The 24,759-nt window shown below is 38.4% G+C and overlaps 1 protein-coding gene and 1 pseudogene across 1 annotated transcript in view; one reads left to right on the forward strand and one right to left on the reverse strand.

The window, feature by feature from the left end:
* Positions 1-12,495, reverse strand: part of LOC122085049 (protein BUD31 homolog 2) — a 17,640-nt gene extending 5,145 nt beyond the window's left edge. The window contains exons 1-3 of the mRNA XM_042653485.1: positions 12,276-12,495; positions 10,628-10,729; positions 10,340-10,527 (exon numbers count right to left, since the gene is read on the reverse strand). Coding sequence (XP_042509419.1) covers positions 10,340-10,527; positions 10,628-10,721 — 282 coding nt within the window. The 5' untranslated portion in view covers positions 10,722-10,729; positions 12,276-12,495. The remainder of the gene's footprint in view (positions 1-10,339; positions 10,528-10,627; positions 10,730-12,275) is intronic.
* LOC122084724 lies at positions 10,814-11,633 on the forward strand (annotated as a pseudogene).
* Positions 12,496-24,759: the final 12,264 nt, after the last annotated feature.

Here is a 24,759-nt window from a genome sequence, read left to right on the forward strand (position 1 = left end):
CTGGTTCGATTGTTGGACAGTCTTATTCTGTTTTCTGTTATGTCTAATATTGATTTGGGTCTGTTATCATCCTAATACTACTGCTGATTTATTCCTATTTGGTCACTGCTGATCTGTTCTAACCATTATTGGATATTTTGACCTAATCGGTTCTGTTTTCTGAGATCGATAGATACATCTGACTGTTCCTGAATTTTGTGGATGTTTGTTCACAATTGATGATCTGTTGTGACCCTATTCCTATATCTGATTTAGTCCTTTAACCTGGGTTATATTCTGACCTCTTAAATTCCAGTTTCTGGATTCGAAACTCTGAGTTACAGATCTGTTTTTTCTTTTTATTATGATCTGTGGTATTGTTGTTCTACCTTGGTTATTATCGTTGTTCTTTGGTTTAAAAGTTCCTGCAGTCTTGGGTCTGGTTTGGTTTTCCAAATCCATTCCTGCATTAATCACACAATTAGATATTGCACAAATCCAACCAGGGAGGGAGAGAAATCGCATAAAGAAGGGGGAGGGGAAGAATCACTCACAGCCCGAAGGCTCCCAAACATTAACTCAACTCATCATTCTTCAAATTTGTAATTATGAGTACATAGGCTCCTCTATTTAAAGAGGGTAGAATAGCAATCCTATCATAACTAAGAGTTAGTTTCCAAATAGGACTAGACGCTCCTAGAAGGACTTGGACTCATAATAGGACTATGACTATAACTCCAACATAGTGTAGGTTACTAACCTACCTAAACTGACTAATAACTGCAATAACAAAGGAAATAGACTCAAAACATGACTCTAACTAAGCTAATGACTTAAATCCCATTTTCCTACTTTCTACCCATATTTTAAGCCCATTAAAATGACCCATTACAAAGAAACCCATGGAATCAAAGGCCCAACACATACATAACCAAACCCAATGCTTATTTGCAATAAAATAAGTCCATTAAGTGACTTATCTACATCAATATTCTTCTTCTCTCAACCATCCAAGGAGTTACAGATCAATCCAAGCACTACAGGTACTTGAAACTATTCCTTTCTCAGTTCTGCCCAGCTCTCCAATCCTTCTCTCTCCTGGACAGACCAACCATTTGATTAGGCTCAAATTTGGATCGAAGATGCACCTCTCCTAGTGTGAGGCTCGACAAAAATTACAGCCATATTGGACCACCTGATTTTGAGTTATTGAAAATCCCATCAATTCTGTTCTATAGTGACTGTCATCCTGTTTTCAGACCTGAGACTGAAATCGAAAGCATAGATCTGTTTGCTTCTGATTCCTTCGGTGTTCAGACATATTTTCCATATTGTTACTAACTTATTTCATCATCTAAGCTTGCTGGAGTTTTGTCTACAGTTTTTTATTCTAATTTCCTGTGCATGTTTTTTGGGTTGGTTTATGGTTGTTCTTTGGTAAAAAAAATCCTGCAGTTGTGAGCTGGTTTGACTTATCCAAATCAACTTTACATTAAGTGGTATCAAAGCATGGTAGAGAACAACCTTACTGTTGAGATGATGACATCCATAGCTTATATTATGGAGATGTTACAGACAATAAGGACGGAACAACAAGCTCTTGGTTCAAGGGTAGTAACTGTGGAGACCCAACTACGACAACCCACTCATGGCATTCATGTACCACCTGAAGTGGATGCTCCTATGAATTTTGTTGCCCAATTTGCTAACATGAGACCTAATCCTAATCTGAGAGGACCCCAGAGGATTCCTATAGTACAACCAACTTTGAAGAGCATATGAGGAGTTACTTCGACAATGAACATCCCACATATCATAAACACTCAGGAGACTCACAAAAGGTCAAGCTTGACCTCAAGGAGTATGATGGAAGGCATGACCCTCAAGTGTTTTACGATTGGATAGCTGCATTGGATGACTACTTTGATTACTATGACCTGTTTGAGGAATGAAAAATTAAACTATTTCGTGCTAAGCTAGTTGAGGCTGCTCATGATTGGTGGAGAACCTATAAGCGAGAACTTGAAGACCATGGTAGAGAGCCTACTACTTGGGAGGAGATGAAACAAGAATTGTATGACAAGTACTTGCCATGAAACTTTAAAGCTCGCATACATGACCAGCTAAACTCTTTCGTCAAGGAAATATGTTTGTTGCAGAGTACATGAATAAATTTGATGCAGTTTATTCTCGCACGAGCATTAGGGAAAATGAGAGGCAATTCCTTTCTCGATTTCGACTGGGATTACGAGCTGAAATTAATAGGAAAATTGGTGTTGCTGATGTGTACACAATGAGAGATTGTTTTGACAAGGCTCTTCGTACAGAGGAATTAATAGAACTGGAAGGTAGAAGGTTTGGTTTTCAAGCTAGAGAGCATGAGAAAAAATTTCCAGCACCTAACTTTATTACTGCAGCTCCTACACATGCCACATTTCCTCCACATTCTGACAAAGGAAGACACCTATGACCAGTGGCAATAAAGTGCAATGTTATCACTGCCAAGAGGTTGGGCACTATGCGAGGACTTGTCCACATCGCCAGAGAACAAATGTTGCTGAAATTTAAAAGGCACATGATAAGATAGACCCTGATCTATATCTGTATCCGCTTGAGAATGGGGATTTTAATATCTTTGATGAGGCCGATGCACATGATGATGGATCTTGTGGCATTCATATTACAAATAATGTCTTGGTTACTGAAACCATGGAAGAAGACCCACTGAAGAGAATAGAGTAGACAATATTGAAGCCGTGGACAATAAGGTAGCGGGTGAAAGCACTCCACAACAAGTCTTTGAGATTCATGATGAAAATGAAAATCTTGTTTTTTCAATCCTTGATGAAAATGATACCAACGTGGACGACTCTATGCACATGACATTCACAGTTGATAATGATTCAAAAGACGAGCATATAGAGTTTGTTATGCCATCATAGTTTTTTAAAGAGAAAGTTCCACACCTTGAAGACTACATTCTAAAAGTTTACAAACAACCAGAATTTTGTTTGGGAATTGTCAAAGCTGTTAATCACATGTTGTTTCCCCCTCATCAATGCAAAATTTGAGGACGATTTTTTTAAGATGGGGAGAGTTGATGCAGATTCTTCACAAAACTAGGCTTTTTTTATTAGGAATAAGTCTATGATTGGGTTGTACATGTGTTGGGCCTTCAGTCCATGTGGTTTGGAGTGTAATCGGCCATTTTTATGGGTCTAAGAGAGGGGCTTTATGGTTGCCTACGGGATTACTGGTTTGTTTCCTTTTTCATTAGTTTCATTTTTAAGTTGGGTTTAATTTAAGTTATTTTTGTTTTCTTAGGTGTCAAGTCATTAGTTGTTAATTTCCTTTTCCAGCTAGTTTCTAATTTCAGTTTTTAGTAAGTATTGTGTTAGGAAACTAAATTAAGGTTTCCTTCAAGGAACCTTCTATTTTGTAATTCCCCCATCAACATTATAAATAAAGAAAATGAGGCTCCTAAAGCTAGAATGATCTTGATACACAAATTAATGGTTGTTGCTACTGTCTTCTCCATGAAGAGTAGTCTTGTTTTTGATCAAGGCTGATGGAATTGGTGTTTGATCTAATTGACTCTCTACGGTGGAAGCCCGAGAGGTTTTTTTCTTCAAGCTATATTCTTCTTCTTCTCTCAACCATCCAAGGAGTTACAAATCAGTCCAAGCACTACAGGTACTTGAAACTATTCCTTTCTCAGTTTAGACAGACCAACCATTTGATAAAGCTCAAATTTGGATCGAAGATGCACCTCTCCTAGTGGGGGACTAGACAAAAATTACAGCCCTATTGGACCACCTGATTTTGAGTTATTGAAAATCCAATCAATTATGTCCTATAATGACTGTTATCCTATTTTCAGACCTGAGACTGAAATCGATAGCATAGATCTATTTGCTTCTGATTCCTTTGGTGTTCAGACATAGTTTCCATATTGTTACTAACCTATTTCATCATCTAAACTTGTTGGAGTTTTGTCTACGGTTCTTCATAATCTGATTTCCTGTGCATGTTTTTTGGGTTGGTTTATGGTTGTTCTTTGGTGACAAAATCCTACAGTTGTGAGCTGGTTTGACTTGTCCAAATCAACTTAAATTAAGTGGTATCAGAGCATGGCAAAGAACAACCCTACTACTGAGATGATGACATCCACAGCTTCTATTATGGAGATGTTACAAACAATAAGGACGGAACAACAAGCTCTTAGTTCAAGGGTAGTGGCTGTGGAGACCCAGCTACAACAACCCACTCATGGCACTCATGTACCACCTAAAGTGGATGCTCCTATGAATTCGGTTTCCCAATTTGCTAATAGGAGACCTAATCCTAATCTGAGAGGACCCAGAGGATTCCTGTAGTACAACCAACTTTTGAAAAGCATATGACGAGTTACTTTGACAATGAACGTCCCACATATCATAGACACTCAGGAGACTCACAAAAGGTCAAGCTTGACCTCAAGGAGTATGACGGAAGGCATGACCCTTGTGTTGCTTGTGTGATTATATTTGTCATTTATTCCGCATTATTTCTACAATCACATATTGGAGACTCTAAAATCGGAGAATTTTCAAAATCCACTAGCATAACCTATTCAATCCCCTCTAGGTTATCTTTCAATTGATATCAGAGCGGTAGTTCATTTGTGTAAACCTTAGTCTATCAAAACTGAGTCAAAGAGCATGGTCTTGTGTGCTTGTTACACATGACTAGTGAATGTGTCGTGTGTGTTTGTTGCATTAGACTTAAATCGTCATTTTAGGATTCTTTGCTAATTGCCTTCAAGTCTTCACTATTGTCTTGTAGAGGGTCTTTAAATATCTTCATGATGACCTTGCATACATATTGTCTTTCAAATCTTCAAGTCTTGATGTGTTGTTCAATTTCCTTCATTCATCACACTCAATAGGTGATCATTAAAAAGCTCATTTGTTTGTTACCATCAAAACAAATCTCAGAGACAAACTCCTTAGGTGAGTGGGTTATCCAACAATTTCCCCCTTTTTGGTGATGACAAACAAATGATGAAAAATGGTTTTTAAAAATATTCCCCCTTTGTCAAAAAGTTGGTTAATGTCAAAGAGTCATTTTTTTTTTTTTTTTTATATTCATTTTCCATTTTTAATTTTAAGTATCCTGTATCATTTTTCCCTTTTGTCAACAACAAAAAGTGAGAGGGTGAGAGCAAAGCTCCCCCTAGGATAGGGCATCAGTGAAGAACAAGGATAAGCATGTCAATGTAGGAGACTATGCTTGCCCTAAGCATGTGCATATATAAAAATTTTCATATTCAAATGAACAAGCATATATAGGAAAATACACTTGCATGTAATTATAAGCAGTGACATATAATTGAAATTACATAGATGTTCACAAAACTCATAATAAACTAAACTTGAACAGATCTAACAGTTGACATTCATAAACATTCATCTAGTCTAAAAAATAAAAAGCACAAAGCAATAAAGTCCTAGTCTCCATCACTGTTACTGTTGTCTTTAGTGCCCTGAATAGCCTTCAAAATCTTCTCTTGCATCTTGTCAATTTTGTCCAATTGACCTATAATGCGAGATTCAAGATTCCCCAGCATCTCTTCGGTTACAAAACTTCTGGGGCTGCCCACCTTCTTCCTCAATTTCATATGGTGTCTTGATTCCCATGAAGTGTACTGCTTTTTTATCCAAGGCAGTGGGTGCATTCTTCAAAGTCTCATAACGAATGGGTACTCCAAAGTGAGTGAAGACTTGACCAAGAATTCTACCATAGGGGAAGTAGTTTTGATGCTTCTCACTAGTCTAAACCATGTGGCGGATAAAAAGATACAGCAGATTGATCTTTGACACCGGCACAAATACAATAGGTGATGTAGGCTTGAAAAGGAGTGATGTAGGCTCGATGTCCACTTTTGGGCAAAATGTTGTACGAGACGATATGAGCCACAAGTCTTGCAAAATCAGTGAGGTCATTTTCCTTGAATGTGTGCATAGTCTTGTAATCTTTCATAATGGTCTTGTACACAATCTTTTGGTCCAGAAACTCGGAGTGATCAGTCCTTGAAACTAAGTATTTTAGGTGTCTAGTAGATTCTACACCCATATTTTGTCCCAATTCCCTAATCCTAAAATCAATAGTGACCCCTTTCACTAGGCTTTTGATCCTAATGGAGTTTTCACACCCCTCCACACGAAGATTGCGGCAAAACATCTTCACTAATTTGGGATAGCACTTGAATCCACACTGCAAGATGCTACCCCAACCTGAAACTCCAAAATACTCTTCTAAGGAATGTCGAAAGAGAGGTAATGTTAATATCCTTACCTGGTTCGACATTTCTTCAATCATACAGTTCCCAACACTCTTGTGTTTCCTCAGAGATGAGCCATTGATAGTTATTTGAATCAGGGGCAGGTCTCTTCTTGCCTTTGTCAGCTATACTAGCCATTTGAGGGTTGGAAAGGAAGAGAGCAAGAGAGGATGATTCAAAGGATTGGAAGAGGAGGGAGATGAGTGTCTAGAGTTTAGAAACGAAAATAGAGTGAGAAAGGAGAGAATCAGAGAATGGCTCGAAAAATCCCAAAGAAGGGTTTAAAAAGAGCCTCTCCGAGAAGCCCTGTTTGACACTTTTGGGCGGTGCCGGTAACTACCGGTTCATGGTGGTAGTTACCAATAGACCAAAAAAAGTATTATTTTATTTTTGATGGACAAGTAATTTTGTTGTCTACAAGCTAGTAAAGCATATAAATCAGTCAAAAAGGTTGCATATCCCCAATTCCTTTTATTAGGGTACAAAATCTCTCTTAATTTAGAGGTTTTGTGAAAATGTTGGTGAACAGCTTCTCAGTTTCAATGTATTTGAGAGTCACAACCATTTTGAATGGTGTCACGCAGCAAGTGGTGTCTTATATCATTGAGCTTAGCACGAGAGTGAAGTACAGGGTTCTTACTCAAATTAACGGCATTTGTGTTGTCACACAAAATGGGACTAGTTTACAATTTAATTCCAAAGTCCTTGAGAGTCTATCTCATCTTAAGGACTTGAACCTAGCGTCTACCAACAGCAACATTTTCACAAAACCTCTTCAGTGAAGAGAGATTTTGTACCTTAAGAGATTTTGATATACTCTACGTTCCTATCCCCAGTTCCTTCTAACCAGCAAGCAATAAACCTTCAAACAGATTCAGTTCTGAGTTTTTTTGCCTGATCCAGTTGCAGAAATTAAAACTATTTGTTCCCTTGATCTTAGGTCCTGCAATGGATCATACTTGAGGTGTTCGAGGTTGCGAATCTACGCCCGAAGTTTCAGACCCAACCGATAGGTATTGAAGGAGTTCTCTCCTTTCGTTTCTCTGCTCTACCGCTTCCCCTCTTCCGTCGTTAGCAAGAAGACAACCCCTTTTTCATACAATTCTTCAAAGCCTTATTTCATTTTTTAGCTTTGATTATCCCACCCTCCATATTGCTTCCAAGTCTATCCTTGATCAATAATTGGTAAATCCTTCCAATCCTTTGCTATTTAACTTACACCTAGCATTGAAAATTTCTGATTTATTACAACATTGCCACTGGTTATTAGATTTGCACTAATTGTTAATTAATTGGGCCCATAAGCGATCCGATTCCAGCTTTGAAACCCAATTACGCATCACTGATCATTTTTGGATGATTCAAATAGTTAATTAGTGGTAACACAAGACCCTTGAGGTTCAAAACAAGGCCCCAAACCTTATCAAAGGGCATCCATTTTCATCATCAATGTACACATCTTCAGGGCAACAAATGAGGTGTAAACGCAAGACAATAGAGAGGGTAAGCATGTTCATCATGGTTTAAGATCTCACCAAGATCTCATTAATATCTCTCTTTCTAGATTTTCCGGGATGAGATAACAGGCGATACACAAAATCAACCATAACTCAACCGAGATCTTGAGATCCATCTCGTCGAGAAACAGCCTAGAACTCGCTTCTCTTGCTACACTTTGAAGAAAAAAACACATTGTTGATGGGATTTTGGTGCTTTTGCTTGCCAACTTCATTTCTACATTACATGTGATATATCTACATGAGTTATGTAATATGTACTGTACCTAAGTAGTTATGTGGCTCATCTTATGTCATTTCAATGTATGTGAATGTGACTCATCAGGCATCACTCATTTGTCATCAATGTTAAGTGTTAAGTAATTAAGTAATCATCTATAATGTCTTTTAAATTATTAAGAATTATTTACACTTTTTAAATTGATTATAAGCGTTCTAACTTTTAAAAGTTTTAGATGTGTCGTGTGTGGAATGTGGATTGTGGAATAGAGCATACAAGCCTAGGGTCCGAAGAGTTGGAGGCTACTTACATAGGGTACGAAGTCAAAGTATCATTTTAGGTTTGATTTTTAAAAAACGGATGTTTCCCCTATGTTTAGGCTCTCTTTGGTATCATTTTTCTTTTTTATTTTTTTTTTCATAAAAATAGTTTTGGCTGCATTTGGTATCATTTATGGAGCTTGTTTCTATTTAAAAAAAAATTGATAAAACACAAAAACCAAAAAGAGATCAAGAATCATTTATGTGTTTTGACCAAAATTAATTTTCAGTTATTTTTGCGCTGAACTTCAATGAGCACATGCTTAAAGTCTCAATATGGAGGGGTAAAATAGTCATTTGCTTTGTAATTAGAAATCCAAGCCCCTTGCCCCCTCTTCTTCAGTCCAAAGTGGATAAAAACGGTCATAAAAAAGATGGGTGAAGGGAATCTCTTCACCCATTTCTTCAAAAAATCATTTTGCACATAGAGGTACCAAACTATTTCTCACAAAAAACCATTTTTGCCAAGTAGTTACCAAACCATTTTTATGTTTTGATAAATGGTTTTCATTAATAATTTTTGTTAAATAAGTAAAAGGAAAAAAGAAAAATGATGCCAAAGAGGGCCTCAGAAGGCCTAAAATAGGGTACGTGGCAAGTTTCATGGGTTACAAAGACCATATGGCCATCGAGACCAACCACTGTATCGATAGGGAAAAAATGCAAGATCTCGCCAGATCTCTCTTTTTTGGCTTAGCGAGATTAGGGGCGAGATCGAGATCTTAAACCTTGTTGTTCATGGATGATTGAGAGGGTGCCCACCAATACAAAGATCTATGCCAATGGGCTCCAAAATTTGACATATGGATAATAAAGACCATATTGGTATTCCCTATCCATCCAAATGGCATCATCCTTCCATGTGGCACAATAAGGTGCTTCATAAAAGAATTCCACCCTATGTATATCATAGGTAGGGAACTTTTTTAGACACAGTCAAATTTTCTGTGGGTTTAGGCTGGGCAAGGAGGGGGATTTGTTTGTTTGTTGGTTGGTTGGTTGGTTGGTTGGTTGGAGTGGGGAGTTGCTAGCTATTGCCATGCTCCGCCTTCAATGTTTTTCTCTATTTATCATACTTTTCTGTTCTACTTGCCTAAGACATAAAATTTCCTTTTACTAATAAAAATCCTTTCTTATTACCAATGAAACTGCCCCCCAAGAGCCCACCAAAACTTGACAAGTCAATGACTCAGCCTTATCCCAACTAAACGGGATCAACTAAATGATTCCGATCAAAGACAACATAAAAAAAAAAGATATGAGGAAAGGATTACAACACATCAAATCAGTAAAATCCCACCTATCGGCTTCATGGATTCTTTCTCTCCAATCAAATCTATTTGAGGTCATACTCAGGACAAGACCTAAATTATGCATGTCTTTCCTCACTACATCTCCGATGGTCATTTTAGGCTTGCCCTAGCTCTTTATTTCCTTTAATATGAATCCGATCACTCCTCCTTACTCAAGCATCCCCAAGCCTTCATTAAGTTTGGTCATACCACCTCAAACAACTTTCTTGGAGCTTATCATGAATCGGGATAACTCCCAAATCAGATCTAATACGGTCATTCCCTACTTTATCCTTCCTAGTTTTGGTACACATCCATCTCAACATCCTCGTCTCTTCCACACATAGCTTATCTATATGACACTTCTTAACTGCCCAGAATTTCCCTGTACATCATAGCCAGTCGAACAACTATCCTGTAGAACTTTCTTTTAAGCTTTAAAGGAATAGGTCAATCACCCCCTACCCCCCCACCCTCACCTGCCAAAAAGGGGGAAAAAAACCTCGGTAGCCAACCAACATAATCCCTCAACCTCCCATAATGTATTTGAAGAAATTGCAAGGATAGTAGGGGACATGGAACAAATAAGACAACAGCAAGTATGATATGCAGTAGTAAGCCCCCCCCCCCCCCCGCCCCCCCCCCCCCGACAGGAAAAAATTTTGCAAGGACAAGATTCCATGACAAACCTTCTTCCATTTTGCAATTAGATTGCGGTCAGCATAGCCTTGATCCAAACAGAATTCATAAAGTTCCTTAGATATTTCCTTCCTTCGGTAGTAAAGATCATAGATATAGCGGCTCTTTTGATGTGCAATTTTGAAAATTGGCCATAAGCCTTCACATTTTCTCTTACCATCATGTGGATCATTTTCAGCTGTCAAACAAGTAACGAATCACACCATTTGTAAGTAGTTGGAGTCATTAACTGAAGTAAATAATGCCACTATAATAAGAAACAAAGGGAAGAGACAAACCTTCTCTCATTTTACCCTCGAGCTCACGAAGAGTAGGCTCAATCAACTCCCATCCATTTGGGTATTTGACACGGTTTGTCTTTACCTTCGGCATTCTTTCACCTGAACTCTCAACAAATGAGTATGAAAGGAAAGATTTAATGGATATGAGTCTAATCAAGTAATTCCTTAAATCAAACCTCATTTATGATAAGATCTGCAGAAACATGGCCTGTAGACTTGAACCAATAAGAAAAAAGGAGTACAAAAACTTTTATCACCACAATAGAATCATTTTTAACTCTAAAGGGATAAATGCTGTGTCAATTTCAAAGTGCAAAGGACTACTTGATATGCTCCAAAAATATGTTTGAGATACAAAAATGAACAAGAATATAGACAAACACCCAATTGGCTTTGAATGCACTATTCTCCTATTTCATCAACTCCCTTAAGTTCACTCCTGCTCTGCAGGCTAATTCAGTAGTGCTCCTCATCATCTCTGCCTCACTCCTTGCTCTCCATTCTGAGTCCAATGGAACCACAGGAGTTACATAGGTACAATATGCGACCGAATTTTTAAGGTGCATCGACCATGTTATCCCTACTACTTACACTTAAATTTCATTTGAGAAAGTTCTAAAAAAGAATACATTTTCTATAATACTGGAGATGCAAATATACCCAGCAATAACTGCAACATGTGTTTGCTTGGTGCGCCTTTCTACTAGTGGGGAATGATGCAGTCTAAAGGAAGAGATGGAGCAAACTGCGAGGGCAAACGTATGTGATAATATTAGTTTGCACTGCTGTGGTATAGAAAACTTTTACTGTTGGTGCACTGGGTTTAATATTTGAGTTGTCTTCACTCTTTAGCAATGTCATTAGAACAGTATCTTTGCCCATTGTTCCGATATTCGGTGTGATATTTTTTCACGACAAGATGGATGGGGTGAAGGTGGTTGCTTTGATTTTGGCTATCTGGGGGTTTATTTCTTACATATATAGGATTTCGCAGTATAGATAGAGAAAGGGAGAGAAAGAGAGACACTTGCGATGGTGGAGGTAGCGTCTCAGCCTTGTTAGGGTTCCTTGCGAGGGAGGAAGGCGGAAAGATCTGTATTTTGGAAAAAAAAAAAAAAAAAAAAAACAGAGAGAGTCTGCGAGTAGAGTCAAACTTCACCTGCAATCGATTTCCACACCAGAGCAGCTGGGAAGAAGATAAGGTTTGCGAGAGAGACGAAAGGCCAAAGTTGGAGAGGGTTTTGGGTATTTTGGGTTATGAAACGGATTTTAATTTTTAATTTTTAATTTTTTTCTTTCTTTCTGTTTGGTTTTTGATTACCTGAAACTCAAAAGGGGAAATGTACCCTAGATTAATACTCGTTTGTTTCACAAAGACAAATCCAAACCAGCTGATTTTAGAAGATTTTACCTGAAATCATAGAACGAAAGCAAATACCCAATTTAAATTCTAATCACTGTAGTGATCTAACCAACCCTACTACTCTTCTATTCATATAAGAAGAAAAAGAAGAGGTAGAAGAAGCTCCTCTATTTTTTCCCAACCGGGGGTTGATTCTTGCGGTGAAACGGCCTTCCAAGAGAGAGAGGGATAAAGAGAGAGAGAGAGAGAGAGAGAGAGAGAGAGAGAGAGAGAACCAGGTACCTTATTCTCCTTGAGCTCGTTTTTTCCTGCAACAACGATAATTGCTTAAGAGCTGCTTGCGTTGGCGTTGAGCCTTTGAGATCACTTCTATGGTTCTATCCTGTGAGCATGAGGGTCGAATAAGTGATGCCCCCAACTAGGATGAGAGAGAGAGAGAGAGAGAGAGAGAGAGAGAGACAAGAGAGAGGGCAATGTTGTTAACTCGTGAACTGTGATGGGGTTCTACCAAAAAACAAAGAAGAATTGTGATGGGGTTTTATTATTCATAACTATAATGGAATTGGGTTTAATTAGCTTTAAGAACAACCACTTGATTTATGTAATAACCAAATAAATTATGTAATTAAAATAAAAACAATAAAGAACCAATGTTGATCATCAGGTATAGGAGGGGGAGTTAAAGAGATACAATATAAAAATGGAGAAAGACGAACTAGAAAGGAATTTTGCCCTCAATCCTAGTGGTCCATCCAGCTGCCCAAATGTGTTTAAGCAAAGTCGTAAGATAAAAAAATTACATGCCAAGGAGTTTCAGCATTGGAGTGGTAGTAGCAACATGAAACATCAATTATAATCCACTTTTCCAAGATGTCTCTAACAGACAATCCATTCTGTAACGACCCTAAGAAAAAACATCTTAAATTTTGGATGATTTTTAAGTTTTCAAAGAAATGCCACTAGGATGAGAAGGACCAGAGAAGACCTGGAAAACTTGTTTAAGATAGTAACTGAGTTAGTGCAACTCTGCAGTTGAAGAAATTAAGTAGCAACTTTGGTGGTTAACTCGCCATGGTTAGACAAAAGGCACCACCATTGATCTTCATCCAAAGATAGGGAGAGAGATAAAATATTATTAACAATCAGAGGAGGAAGATAATTATTTAAAAAGCTAACATTCTAGGTATTTTCAATAATGAAGTCCTTAAATTTCAAGAGAGGGTCATGCAGAATAATAGAATCAATGATACAACAAGCAAGTAAAGATGAATCCATGGATTAGACCAGGAAAAAGTATACATGCCAAAGTAGGTAAAACAAGCGAAATGTTATTCCAGGCATAATAACCTTTTTCTTTTTGCAAAAAAAAGAATCCATAAGAGAGTTACCATTGAAATAGTGGCCTCTTAGAATTTGCACCCAAAGGTAGGACTCGCCCATGAGAAGTCTACAGCTTAATTTAAAGAGGAGAGCTTTATTATGAGTTCCAGAGCCACGACTTAGGAGAGCCAAGTTTTTCTCCAAGCAATGAGATGGATTTTCTTGGAGCAATGGCAAAGGGCTCTTTCCGCCTGTGCAGTGGTGTGGGTTTGAGTCCTGGGAACCAGCCTCTTCGTAAAGGGGGTAAGGTTGTCTACCTATATACCCTCCCTGAACCCTACTTAAGTGCAGAAAGCCCTTGTGCACTGGGTAAAGGCCAGTGAAATGGATTTTCTTATCATTACAGGGGTCACCATTCCATAATTGAAGTTAAATAGATTCAAGAGAATGACATGCCTTTTTGAAAAAGCTAAGCAAGACATGAGATAAGAGGGAATGGAAAACAAAACAAATAATAAAAGCACAGTTCTTCTTACAAAAGAGAATAAATTAGATTTCCAGGTGGAGAGGCAACTGCTAACTCTCTTAATAATGTAATTTTTTTTATTATAAAGAAAGAAAAAGATTTATAAGAACATTGCCATCAGGATTACAAAGAGACATAAAAAAGATTTGTTAGTCATAGCTTTGTGAGCTAATTTGGCCAAAAGAACAACCATCTCATTTGTAGGCCTGAGCCAAAAAGACAGATTAAATATACAAACATCCAAAAATAAAGTGGCAACGCTCAAAGGCTATGAGGTGGTTGTTAGATCAAAAAGTAGGCGTTCTAAATATTCAGAATTGCTCCAGACTTCCTTGATGCTCATCCCTTCAATTTAGCCTACTGCACCCCAAGTAGGAGACCCCGTGTGCCTATTCAATAGAATTTCCTATTATCAAGTGACTGCAGTCATGAGTGAGAGACATTTTCCTTAAAAAAAAAAAAAAATTTGCCCAACCACTAATATTAAGACGGGTTCGAAACAATGTCACTAACCATGATAATAAAATATGAGTTTGGTATAGTAATCGGAAGAGGTTCTGGTTTGGAGAGGGTTACCTGTTGTTGAAGTGTTTCCTAATGTTCAGGGTGAATAGAGTTAATCCACCATAGTGTAGGAGAAAGGATTCTATGAGATTTTGGTTTTTCTTTTTTAAAAATTATGTGATTCCTATGAGATCATATAAAATAAATATAATGACGAAGATAGAGAAAAAAGTATTCATATTATTTTCAGGGATAGAATTGAAATAAAAAATTTTTTTTTTGATAAACTATCCAAACAAATCATTCTTTATTCACTTCTAAATCCAGCACCCGCGAATAATTAAAAATAAAATTCTTTAAAATTCGCAACTTTTTCAAAACTGAATATAAATCGCGAATAATTCGGACCGAATCGGAATTAAACCGAATTATTCGGTTTATTTAAACATTATTTAAAAAAAAAAACCAAAAAAAAAAAAAAAAAAAACAATTTAAAAAAAAAAAAAAAACCCAATAAGCTTTTTTGACCGCTTTTTTGACCGAATCCTTCAATTAATCATCCGAATAATTCTCCGTCCGAATAATTTCCGAATCCAAATTTGTTAACTATGGTTGGGTCTCAACAAAAAAACAAAAGCACTACCAGTAGTTTTGTACTTCAATTCAAATGGACAACACAACAATATTGCAGAAAAGTGAAAGCAGCATACAAAGCATTATGGTGCTCATCTAACCAAAATAAGAAAACAAAGCAACCATGAAGCCTCAGCAACTTAGGCTACCTCAGCAAGCGCCATGTCCAACAAAAATGACAACCTAATGCCTTGGTCTCACAGGATGCCTTGGCACCAAGGTGATGCCTTGATAATATTGTAACTTTAACATAATCTATAATTATCAACTTTATCAATTATGGCATTCACAGCCTAAACTCAGCCCACAAATTTGACACTGGAGAAAGAAGGAAAAACTTGAGTAAGCATAAAAGTACTTTCTATGGCTTCACTGTTCAAGACTTTCAAGAAGTATTTGGAAGTAAAAAATTAGCTTTTAAGCATAAAACATCATTCTCCATAAACAAATACCAGTAGACTAGGCAAAGAAAGTTGTACACAGAAAGAAGTCACAACACTTAATTTTTTTCATTAATTTTGAATATCATGCCATAAGGTTGTCATTATTAATGCTCCTGAAATTTTGGTAAGAGAAATGTTTGAAGGATTTTGTGATTTTGAGCGATGGATTATCTTGGTGGTAGACGTAATGTATATAGGACGTTTTGGTTTGACCGATCTATAAGATACATTAGGTAGACAGTCGATATCTATTATAGTTTGTCATTATAAGCATGTAGCTGATTTGTAGTGGTACATCAGATTGACAACTGACACTTATTAATTTTAGTTATAATCCGTCAATATTTTTGCATGGATCTTTGTGTTGTCCTTGCTTGGAATCTCCTTGTAGCCGACTCAATATGCTTGCCACAGTGTTACCATTACAAAAAAAATGCAAAGGTCACTGCTATGGGTAGATGATGTATTATAAGGGTGTCAACCTATACCGAAAACTGAAAGCAATACCATACCAAATTATAGGTATCGAACCATACCGAATTAATTTGGTACGATATCGGTATGAGGTTCCTGTACTGAGTCACTATTCAGTACGGTATCGGTATGGGACATGATTTATCGGTATGGGACATGATTTAAAAAACACACTATACCGTACCAATACCATACCGAATACCGGTACCAAATACCGAACCGAACAAATTTCTTAAGGTATAAGTATGAGGTTCCGGTATTGAATCATTATTCGGCACAATATCGGTATGTGGTATATATGGCTTGTACCATACTGATACTGTACCGAATTGACACCCTTAATGTATTATCAGTGGAAGAGGCTTCTTCACCTATCGAAATGCATAAGAATTTGCATAGTTAAAATAGACTACATAATCAAGCAGCCTGATGCTAGTTTTCTCAACTTTATTAGATAAACTACATAAAGTTCTCATTATATTTAGTAATGATATTTTACAAAGTAATTTTTATTTTATTTTTCAAATACAAAATAATTTAATAACCAAATATGGAGTGATTTAGAGTTAGGTAATATAAACATGTGGGGATAATGACTACAAAAGCTTCTTTCTAAGTATGAAAATGTCATTTTTCTTTCCCTTTAATTTCCCTTGCAACCAATCAACGCCAACGTTAATTGTTCTTTATCCTTATCCTTATTATTATTATCATCGAAAATGACTTTAAAAGGGACTGGATTTCCCACACCATCAGTTGGGAAGGGATCTGCATCTTGAAAAAAAAAATATCATTCATATCGGAAATATTCAGAATAAGAAAGAATTTATTAAAAAAATCCACAAGAGTGAGAAATTGTACCTTGCCAGCATATCAATCTTTTTCCCTTAAAAAAATGGACAAAATTTTTTGTAGTAAACAAAAGAAGATCATATTCAGATGGTAAAAATGGTTTTTGTATTCTTAATGTTTTAAATATCTAGTTTTTTTTTTTTTTTTGATCAGCTAAAAGAAAAGCAAGCATTAGTTAATAGAAGTCAAGTTACATGCTGAAATATTCCTAGATATTGGTAGTCTATTAGTTATAGTTTCATAAGCTATAGACTTAAGGGCATCTAGAGTTGTATGTCCAATTATATTACAAAAGGTGGGGTATAATTCGTGGCATAACATAACTAGAGTTCTAGGCCATAATTCTAAAAGTTTTTGGAACTGCTTGTCAAAAGGAAGTTTGATCTCTACCACATCACTCCAAACTTGGTCCACGATCCAATTGTTCATTCTCGCCCATGTCATCCCTTGGAGAAGTCCTAGGGCCTCTGCCTCACCACTTTTTTCTGTCAAAACATAGTTTGCTTCCCATAAGATATCGTTGTTTTGAGATATAAACACAAAAGCCCATGCAAACATTTTGGATTTTTCATCATTGATACTTGTGATAACAAGAAGATTTAAGTTGGTTGGCAATGGTGGAAAAATTAACAGAGGAGTTGGAACTGATATCACATGGGCCTCTGGAGTTTTGTGTTTGATACCATGCGCAATCCAAAATTCAATTTCCTTAAAGATTCCTGGGGTATCAAGTTTATGAGCAGAGAACAAAGTTTTATTTTTGTGATTCTATATGAAGTAACACGTGATTATTAGTATTGAAAAAAACCATTTCAGTTCTTGTTTTAGAATGAAACCCGATGAGAAACAAAAGGAAACTAGCTTATTGATAGAATTGCATGGGAGACGGTTGGGTTTGAAGCCTAAAATCCCCGAAGCCCAAACATCTCTTGATAGTTCAGACTCAAACAGAATATGAAAAATAGATTCTCTCTGGGAGAGGCAAAAATAGCAAAGAGGACCAATATCCACCCATTTTGACAAAATATCCATTGTCAGGAGTCCCTCATTGATCGTTCTCCAGAAGAATAATTTAAACTTCAGGTGGATATTGATTCTCTAAAAAAATCGCCACCATCGAGGGCAAGGAGAAGAGCAATACCACTGGTTTGAGTGGTCATTGAAGCTAGTTAGTGGACAAGTCTTAAGAAAAGTTGCTGCTAACTTAGTTGAGAAGGAGCCATCCTTCAATAGAGGACACCACCACTTGTCAGGATGATGAGATAATGGAGTTTGAACAATTGCAGTTGTTAGGTTGACAGAAATCAGAGTTTTCAAAAGATCTGAGTTCCAAGTATTGTTTGAAGTGAAAAGGCTTATGGAAGTATTGGAGGGATTGGTAATGCCGCTAGTGGCATAGAACTCATGGAGCTCAATTGTTTTGTTTTGTGATCGGACCAATGGGTCAAACCAAAAGGAAGTGTTAGACCCATCCCCAATTTTTCGAACAATAAAAAGTTTCAAAATAGGGAGAATTGTAGTAATGCTATTCCAACAAGGTGAACCCTTAAATTTCAAAGTTTTAGGGTCAAAGATGGATCTCTTATCAAAGTATTTAGATATGAGGATTTTAACTTGAAGACACTCCTTGTTGGAGAGGAGCCACCAACCTAGTTTAAGGAGCAAAGCCTTATTTTGGGTTTCGGCATCTCTGAAGCCAAGGCCCCCATAGGACTTTGGTTGGCAAATTTTGTTCCATCCTATGAGGTGGGCTCTCTTACTCCCTATCATCATCACCATTCCAAAATGCAAAAGAGTCGAATCTAAAGTTTTGCAAATTTTTTTAGGAAAAGAAAAGCATGACATAAGATAAGAGGGGATAGAGGCAAGGGAAGATTGAAGAAGTATACTTCTACCTGTAAAAGAAAGTAATTTTGATTTCCAAATACCAAATTTATTTTTTACCCTATTTACAACATTGGTAAAAGGACTGGATTTATTTCGAGAACGGAAGATATTAGTACCCAAGTGTTGTTTTATGGTTGTCCTTGTTGGCAACTCGGCCACGTGGCAGTGATGACGTGGCCAGTTTGGGTGACGTGGATGAAAATGATGACATGGTAGTGTCCACTGTCACCGATGAGATAACAAAGCAGCTTGGTATGCATGGAGTGGTTTAATACATCATTAATAGGTGGTGCAGGTTTCTGGGTCAAAACTGGCAAAATTGACCTATTTACGATCGAGGGCATTTTCGGTAGTGAAAATGACATTTTTGGAAGATCAGTTCTTTATGAAAAAGATAGATTGTAATTTACCTAGTCCAGTGCATTTGATTTCGTCACATTCTGATACCGTATGAAGAAGTTACGACATTTGTGGCAGTCGAGGGCAGTTTCGGCATTGAAGATGAATTTTTTAAAGGAAGTGTTCTACATGTAACAATACGACAAAAATACAATCTTTCCAACGGTTCTGATTTCATCACGTTCCAATTCCGTATGAGAAAGATACGTCATTGGAAAGGTGTAGGGGCATTTTTGTCTTTTTACATGGATGATTCAGATGATTGAGTCTTTTGAAAAGTCGTATAGCATCCAGTTACAATTCCAACGCACTTCGTTTCATCTCGATCGGATATCGTATGAAAGAGTTATAAGTGTTTCCGTAAAGTCGGTCGAAAATCCAAACCGAAAATCCATCAGTTGCTCTCGGTGTTGGGTGGATTTTTCGGAATTTATTTTTGAAATTCGAAGGGCTTTTGTGTAATTTAAAGATTTTGAAGGTCTGAGTTGCAAGGGGTCTTTAAGCACTGAAACATATGGAGGCAGGGGCTTGATTGTAATAAAGAGGAGTAAAGAGAAGTGAAATAGATGGCCAAGATTCGACCACGTAGGGTTGATGCCCATCCAAAGGCTATTGAGATTTTTCGCTGATATGGACGAGATAGATGCTTGCGCTTAGAATTTGATTGGTTAGATGCATAATTCTTGATGCACTGGCGCTACACTTTATCAAGGTATGTTGTGGTGTTTCGCGGGTGTATAGAAGGTATAAAAAGATTCCGATCTTAATGATCTTATGAAATCTGATTAAAGCCATCATGGAGGATTCGGATCCAACGGTCGATATGCATTTTCTCTTTTGTGAGTGGGAGACAAGCTCCCTTAAAATCCGAAAAAGTAACCAATCACAAATCGACAACACTTCTGACGATATCAGCTCCTACGTCATGATGACGTCATCGAGATTCAAATTTAATGGTTTGGATCTATTGTCCGTTGGCTTAATCCGACGGCTCAGATTACAAGATCTTTATATGAGATCTACGTTCAGATTTCGCCCCTGTTGCGCGCACCGCCGGTGTAGCCTACGCCACCCCTACGAAGATTCTATTTCTGGCTATCTCATTGCTCCAACTTCAAATGGTCATATCTCCCTCATTTTAACTCAGATTTGGGTGAACCAAGTTGCAACTTCTTTGTTTTTTCAAGCCCTACACTATGAAAGCAAGAAATAGGCTGTTTGAGTGAAGAAATACTACGGTTTTGGTAGGAGAATCTTCCCCCTCTTTGTTGGTCCTTGAATGAACATACATTCTTGATGATAAATGTTCTTAGGCCATTAAAGGAGGTAAAAGAGGTGGTTGAAGTGTGTTAATGGTATATTAACTCAAAGCCAAGGAAGAAGAGAAGAAAGCAATGATGTGTTTGCTTTGAAGAGCAAGAAGCCAAGGAGAGAGAAGGTGTGAGCACCAAACTTGTCAGGACAAGTTTCCAGTCATCCCAGGCAATCGGTTGTGAGATTCTCTAACCTGTGATTTTACATTACATGTATGTATGTATGTTAGGGTTAGTTGTGGATGAATGTATACATGCTAGGTTAGTTGTGGATGAACTGTAAGCATGCTAGCTAGTTGTGGATGCATATGCTAGGCAGAGCTTGACTGTAGGGCATTGATATAAGCCCAATTTAATTGTATTATTTATTGTGTGCTTAGTGGGTGCTAAGCACCGGGAGTGGGTGCTCCCGTGTAGTGGGTGCTCCCGTGTAGTGGGTGCTACACATTGTATCGGCACTACGAGTGCCATCTCAGCTTCGGCTTGAGAAAATTGGGTGTGGGTGCTCCCGACTGTGGGTGCAGTCAAAAGTAGTGTATTGAGTAGGTACGAAGCCTTTACAGGCACTACTCCGGGGATGTAGGTAAATTGCCGAACCTCGTAAAAACCCTGTGTTGTGGGTGCTTGTTGTTTGCATTTTATATTGAAGTGTGTAGAATGTGGAATGGGTGTGCACACTTGGAAGTGCCTATGAGAGGCTGAGTGTGCATACGACTGTGTGCAAACAGGGACAGGTATATCAGGTTTTTCTTGGCCAGACATCGGACAGGTTTTTAGGTATCGGAATTGGACTCACTGATTCACCCCCCCTCTCAGTGACTGCCGGGTTACAACTAACATGAATCGTGCCCCATCTCCTATTACACCTGTGCCCTGATCGGGTCTAATTTGAACTGTTGTGATAGGTCTTAGGCCAGAAGGGGGAAGTATAGCCGGATATTGGCTCGCGGCCACCCATTGCCGTAGGGGAAGAGATGACCCCACATGTTTGTGCATTGCGTGTCAGTCTAACTAAAGGGGATTCGTACCTTCCGATTCTATACAGTAAGTGACCTGACTCCCCACACATGAATCCCGGCATGTAGCAAAAATTTTGGAAGACTATATACATGCCCAAGGGCAACTACCCGTGCAAGATCAGATGTGGACAGCAAGTAGTCGAGACAACAGACTATTTTAACCACCGGAAATAGGCCATCGGAAACAGCCTAGGCCTGAATCCGGTGGGTGTTTCCGATGACCAATCAGGTTCCTGGTTGGTCTCCGATGCCCGTGGGACCCACCACCCACATCGTGAACAACCTCGTATGATTCCAATTCCTCCCCCAAACATTCCTCATAACATAAGCACCTTGCGGACCAAAGTAGTCGGGTCCTCGTGTTTCGGAAGTCAGATTAACCCGATCGGACCAAATAGGGTTCAGCCAAACAGGCCCTAAGGCCTATTTAACTTATAAATGAGAAATGTAGGAGAGGAGAAAAGGAGAGAAAAGAAGAAAAGAAGAAGAGGAAGAAGGAAGGGAGCTTACCTTGGTGTCGACCGCCGCCTAGTTGTCGGAATCCCTGCTGGAAGTAAGTGTAACTTCTTCTACTACTCTCTCTCTTCATTTTGACCTATGTTAAGCTAGGTATAGGATTGATCTTGGGTCAAAAACCCTATCGAGCTCAGGGTTTGCGTATTGCACCTCCTCGGTGCCATTGCCGAGCTCAAACCTAGTCCGGTGAGCTCCGACAACAAGAATGACCATATGATCACCTAGGGTTTCGATCGTTTGATAGACGTATCTCCCAAATGGCTAAGTGAAAATGATATTTTATTAGCTTAGAATGATGCTAGGAACATCCCCTACAAACTCCATAGAACAAATCCTGGCGATCGGGCCCGAGCTGGAAAACCCCAATTCACCTAGATGGTTCTGTACTGCCACCAGAAATAAGCCACTGGAAACACTGGGCCTGCTTCCTGTGGGCTATTTTTGTTGAACATCCGAGCCTTAGGAGCTCACTGCCAGCTCCACCAGAAATAATATTGATATTTTCCGGTAGACAATGTCTATTCTCGGTGGGTGTTTCCGGTGACATATTTTTCACTGAGGGACTTTGACTGTACCCTTTGGGGGTGACCCATGTGGATGTTCCCGACAGATATTGACGTTCGGTTATCTTTGTGCCTAGGGCAGTGGCGTGCACGTACCCTGAGGCCGAAATTGAATCGGACGATCGGTGGCTATACTTGAACCTTAATTCACACGAGCATAATCAAGGTAAGGGATGGATTACTTTTATTTTTAGAATGTTTAATTATGTAGAATTGCTCACATGAATAGATCTTTATATGATTTTCTAATTGCTCAAATGATGGTGGTATGCTATCACATGTTACATTTTTATTAGATTAATATAAAATGTTTATGGATATGTATGGCAGGAACCGGTGTGGCAGAGGTGGTACCGGTACTATGATCACCATGTGTTTGTTGTATGTATGAGACGAAATCCGATGTGGTCGAGGTGGTACTGGTACCATGATTGCCATATGTCTGTTGCATTCATGCATTAGTTATTTTCATTAGAGTTAGTTGTAGTCGTGAATTACACATTGTGGTTGACGTGTTACCTGTATCGTGTACTCCAGGACTGCATTTGGAAATGGATAAGCTTCGTGGCTGACGATTGGCACCGGTGTTGCGTAGTCCATACTCAACTGTTATGTGCATGCTATATTAGGTAAACGGTCGTGGGTTACACTTTGTGGCCAAGGTGTTATCGATATCATGTACCCCAGGACTGTACTTGGAGATGGATTGTACTTTGTGGCCGATGTGTTACCGGTATCGTGTAATTCATACTAACTGTGTCACTATAAAGGCATATAGAATATTTATGATTAGGTATCACTCCCTATGCTATGAATCTTTGCCAATAGGGGATAAGGTGTTGGATAACCCATTTGTGGTATGTTCAATGTGCCTTTCCAGAATGCCACACCCGTGGTACGATGTGATTGTTGCCGGAGGTGGAAACTTGTCTGGCGTTGACGATGATTGGTACCGGTGCTATAATAGCCAGAAGGGGGTTATCAGGGGTTTGCTGGGTGACCCATGGTGGTATACGGGGACCAACAGGCTTCTATTCAAGGCTAAAGTTTGTATCCCTGCGTAGTCGATGGTGGTTTCGAGAGGGATACAGCCTAATGCACCGTAGTAGCATTTACCAAACTTAGTTATATTGTTAGGTGGATAATAAAATAAATGAATTGCATCACGAGCATCATGGACTGTGTTTAGTTTCTATAATCATGCATCATAATTACTTATGCAAATGTTATGCTTGGATGTGTATGAACCCCACCCCGCACTGAGCGAGTTGGAAAGCTCACCGCACGTATACACCCCTCTTTAGATGATGATGCATGTACGGTTGTGCCTATGGCTAGTGATTCTCTTTCCTCTAGACCCGAGTACAGAGTGAACGATTGGTCGATGCCGAAAGCGGAGGAGCATGGCCAGGACTATGCTTGTGATTTCTGTGCATACGTGGCACCATGAGGTGTTCGGCGTATTTTTGTTATTTTGATACGAACTTGTGGATGGTACACTTTTGAACTTATGATTTATAAGTCATGGATGAATATAATGGAATAACTTAGTTATGTATATATATATATATATGATATCATGAGATGGTCCCCATTTTATTTATGATTCCGCTATTATACCCTTATTCCGCTATTGGTTAGTTTGTGATGTGAGATTGTGAATTGTTAAGGTACTGTGATCAGAGATCCTGGTAGGTTCGTTAGACGGGTAAACGTCTTACTCACACCTTCGGTATTCCTACACGGTAAGTTGGGTTTACTGAAAGTGGGGTGTGACATCTCCCTAATGCCAATAATTTTACATAAAGAACTTTTGGTGTTAACGTCAAGATTGGAGATAAATAAAATGCCACTTTTATTATACTTAATAGTTAAACCAGAAAGATCTGAAAAAGGGTCTAGAATGCATTTGATAGTAGTCAAATCATCCCTAGCAACCCGACAGAAAATGAAAGTGTCATCAGCAAAAAATAAATGGGAGACCTCAGGAGCAAATCTGGCAATTTTGATTCCTTTAAACATGTTTAGCTCTCTGTAAGTAGCCAAAAGTCTAGAAAGCCCTTCCATAACAATGATGAACAAGAAAGGGCTTAAAGGGCATCCTTGACAGATCCCCCTGGAAGCCTTGAAGAAATTGAGGGTTGACCCATTTAATTTAGTAGAGAAAGATGTAGTGTTTATCAAAATGTGAACCAGATTGGTCCAGATTTCCCCAAAGCCTAGGAAATTGAAAATAGCAATAAGAAAACCCTATTCAACCTTGTCATATGCTTTGGCTATATCCAATTTTATGGCAACAAACCACGATTTACCCTTT

Source organism: Macadamia integrifolia, chromosome 7 (genome assembly GCF_013358625.1).
Source record: "Macadamia integrifolia cultivar HAES 741 chromosome 7, SCU_Mint_v3, whole genome shotgun sequence".
Taxonomy (NCBI): domain Eukaryota; kingdom Viridiplantae; phylum Streptophyta; class Magnoliopsida; order Proteales; family Proteaceae; genus Macadamia; species Macadamia integrifolia.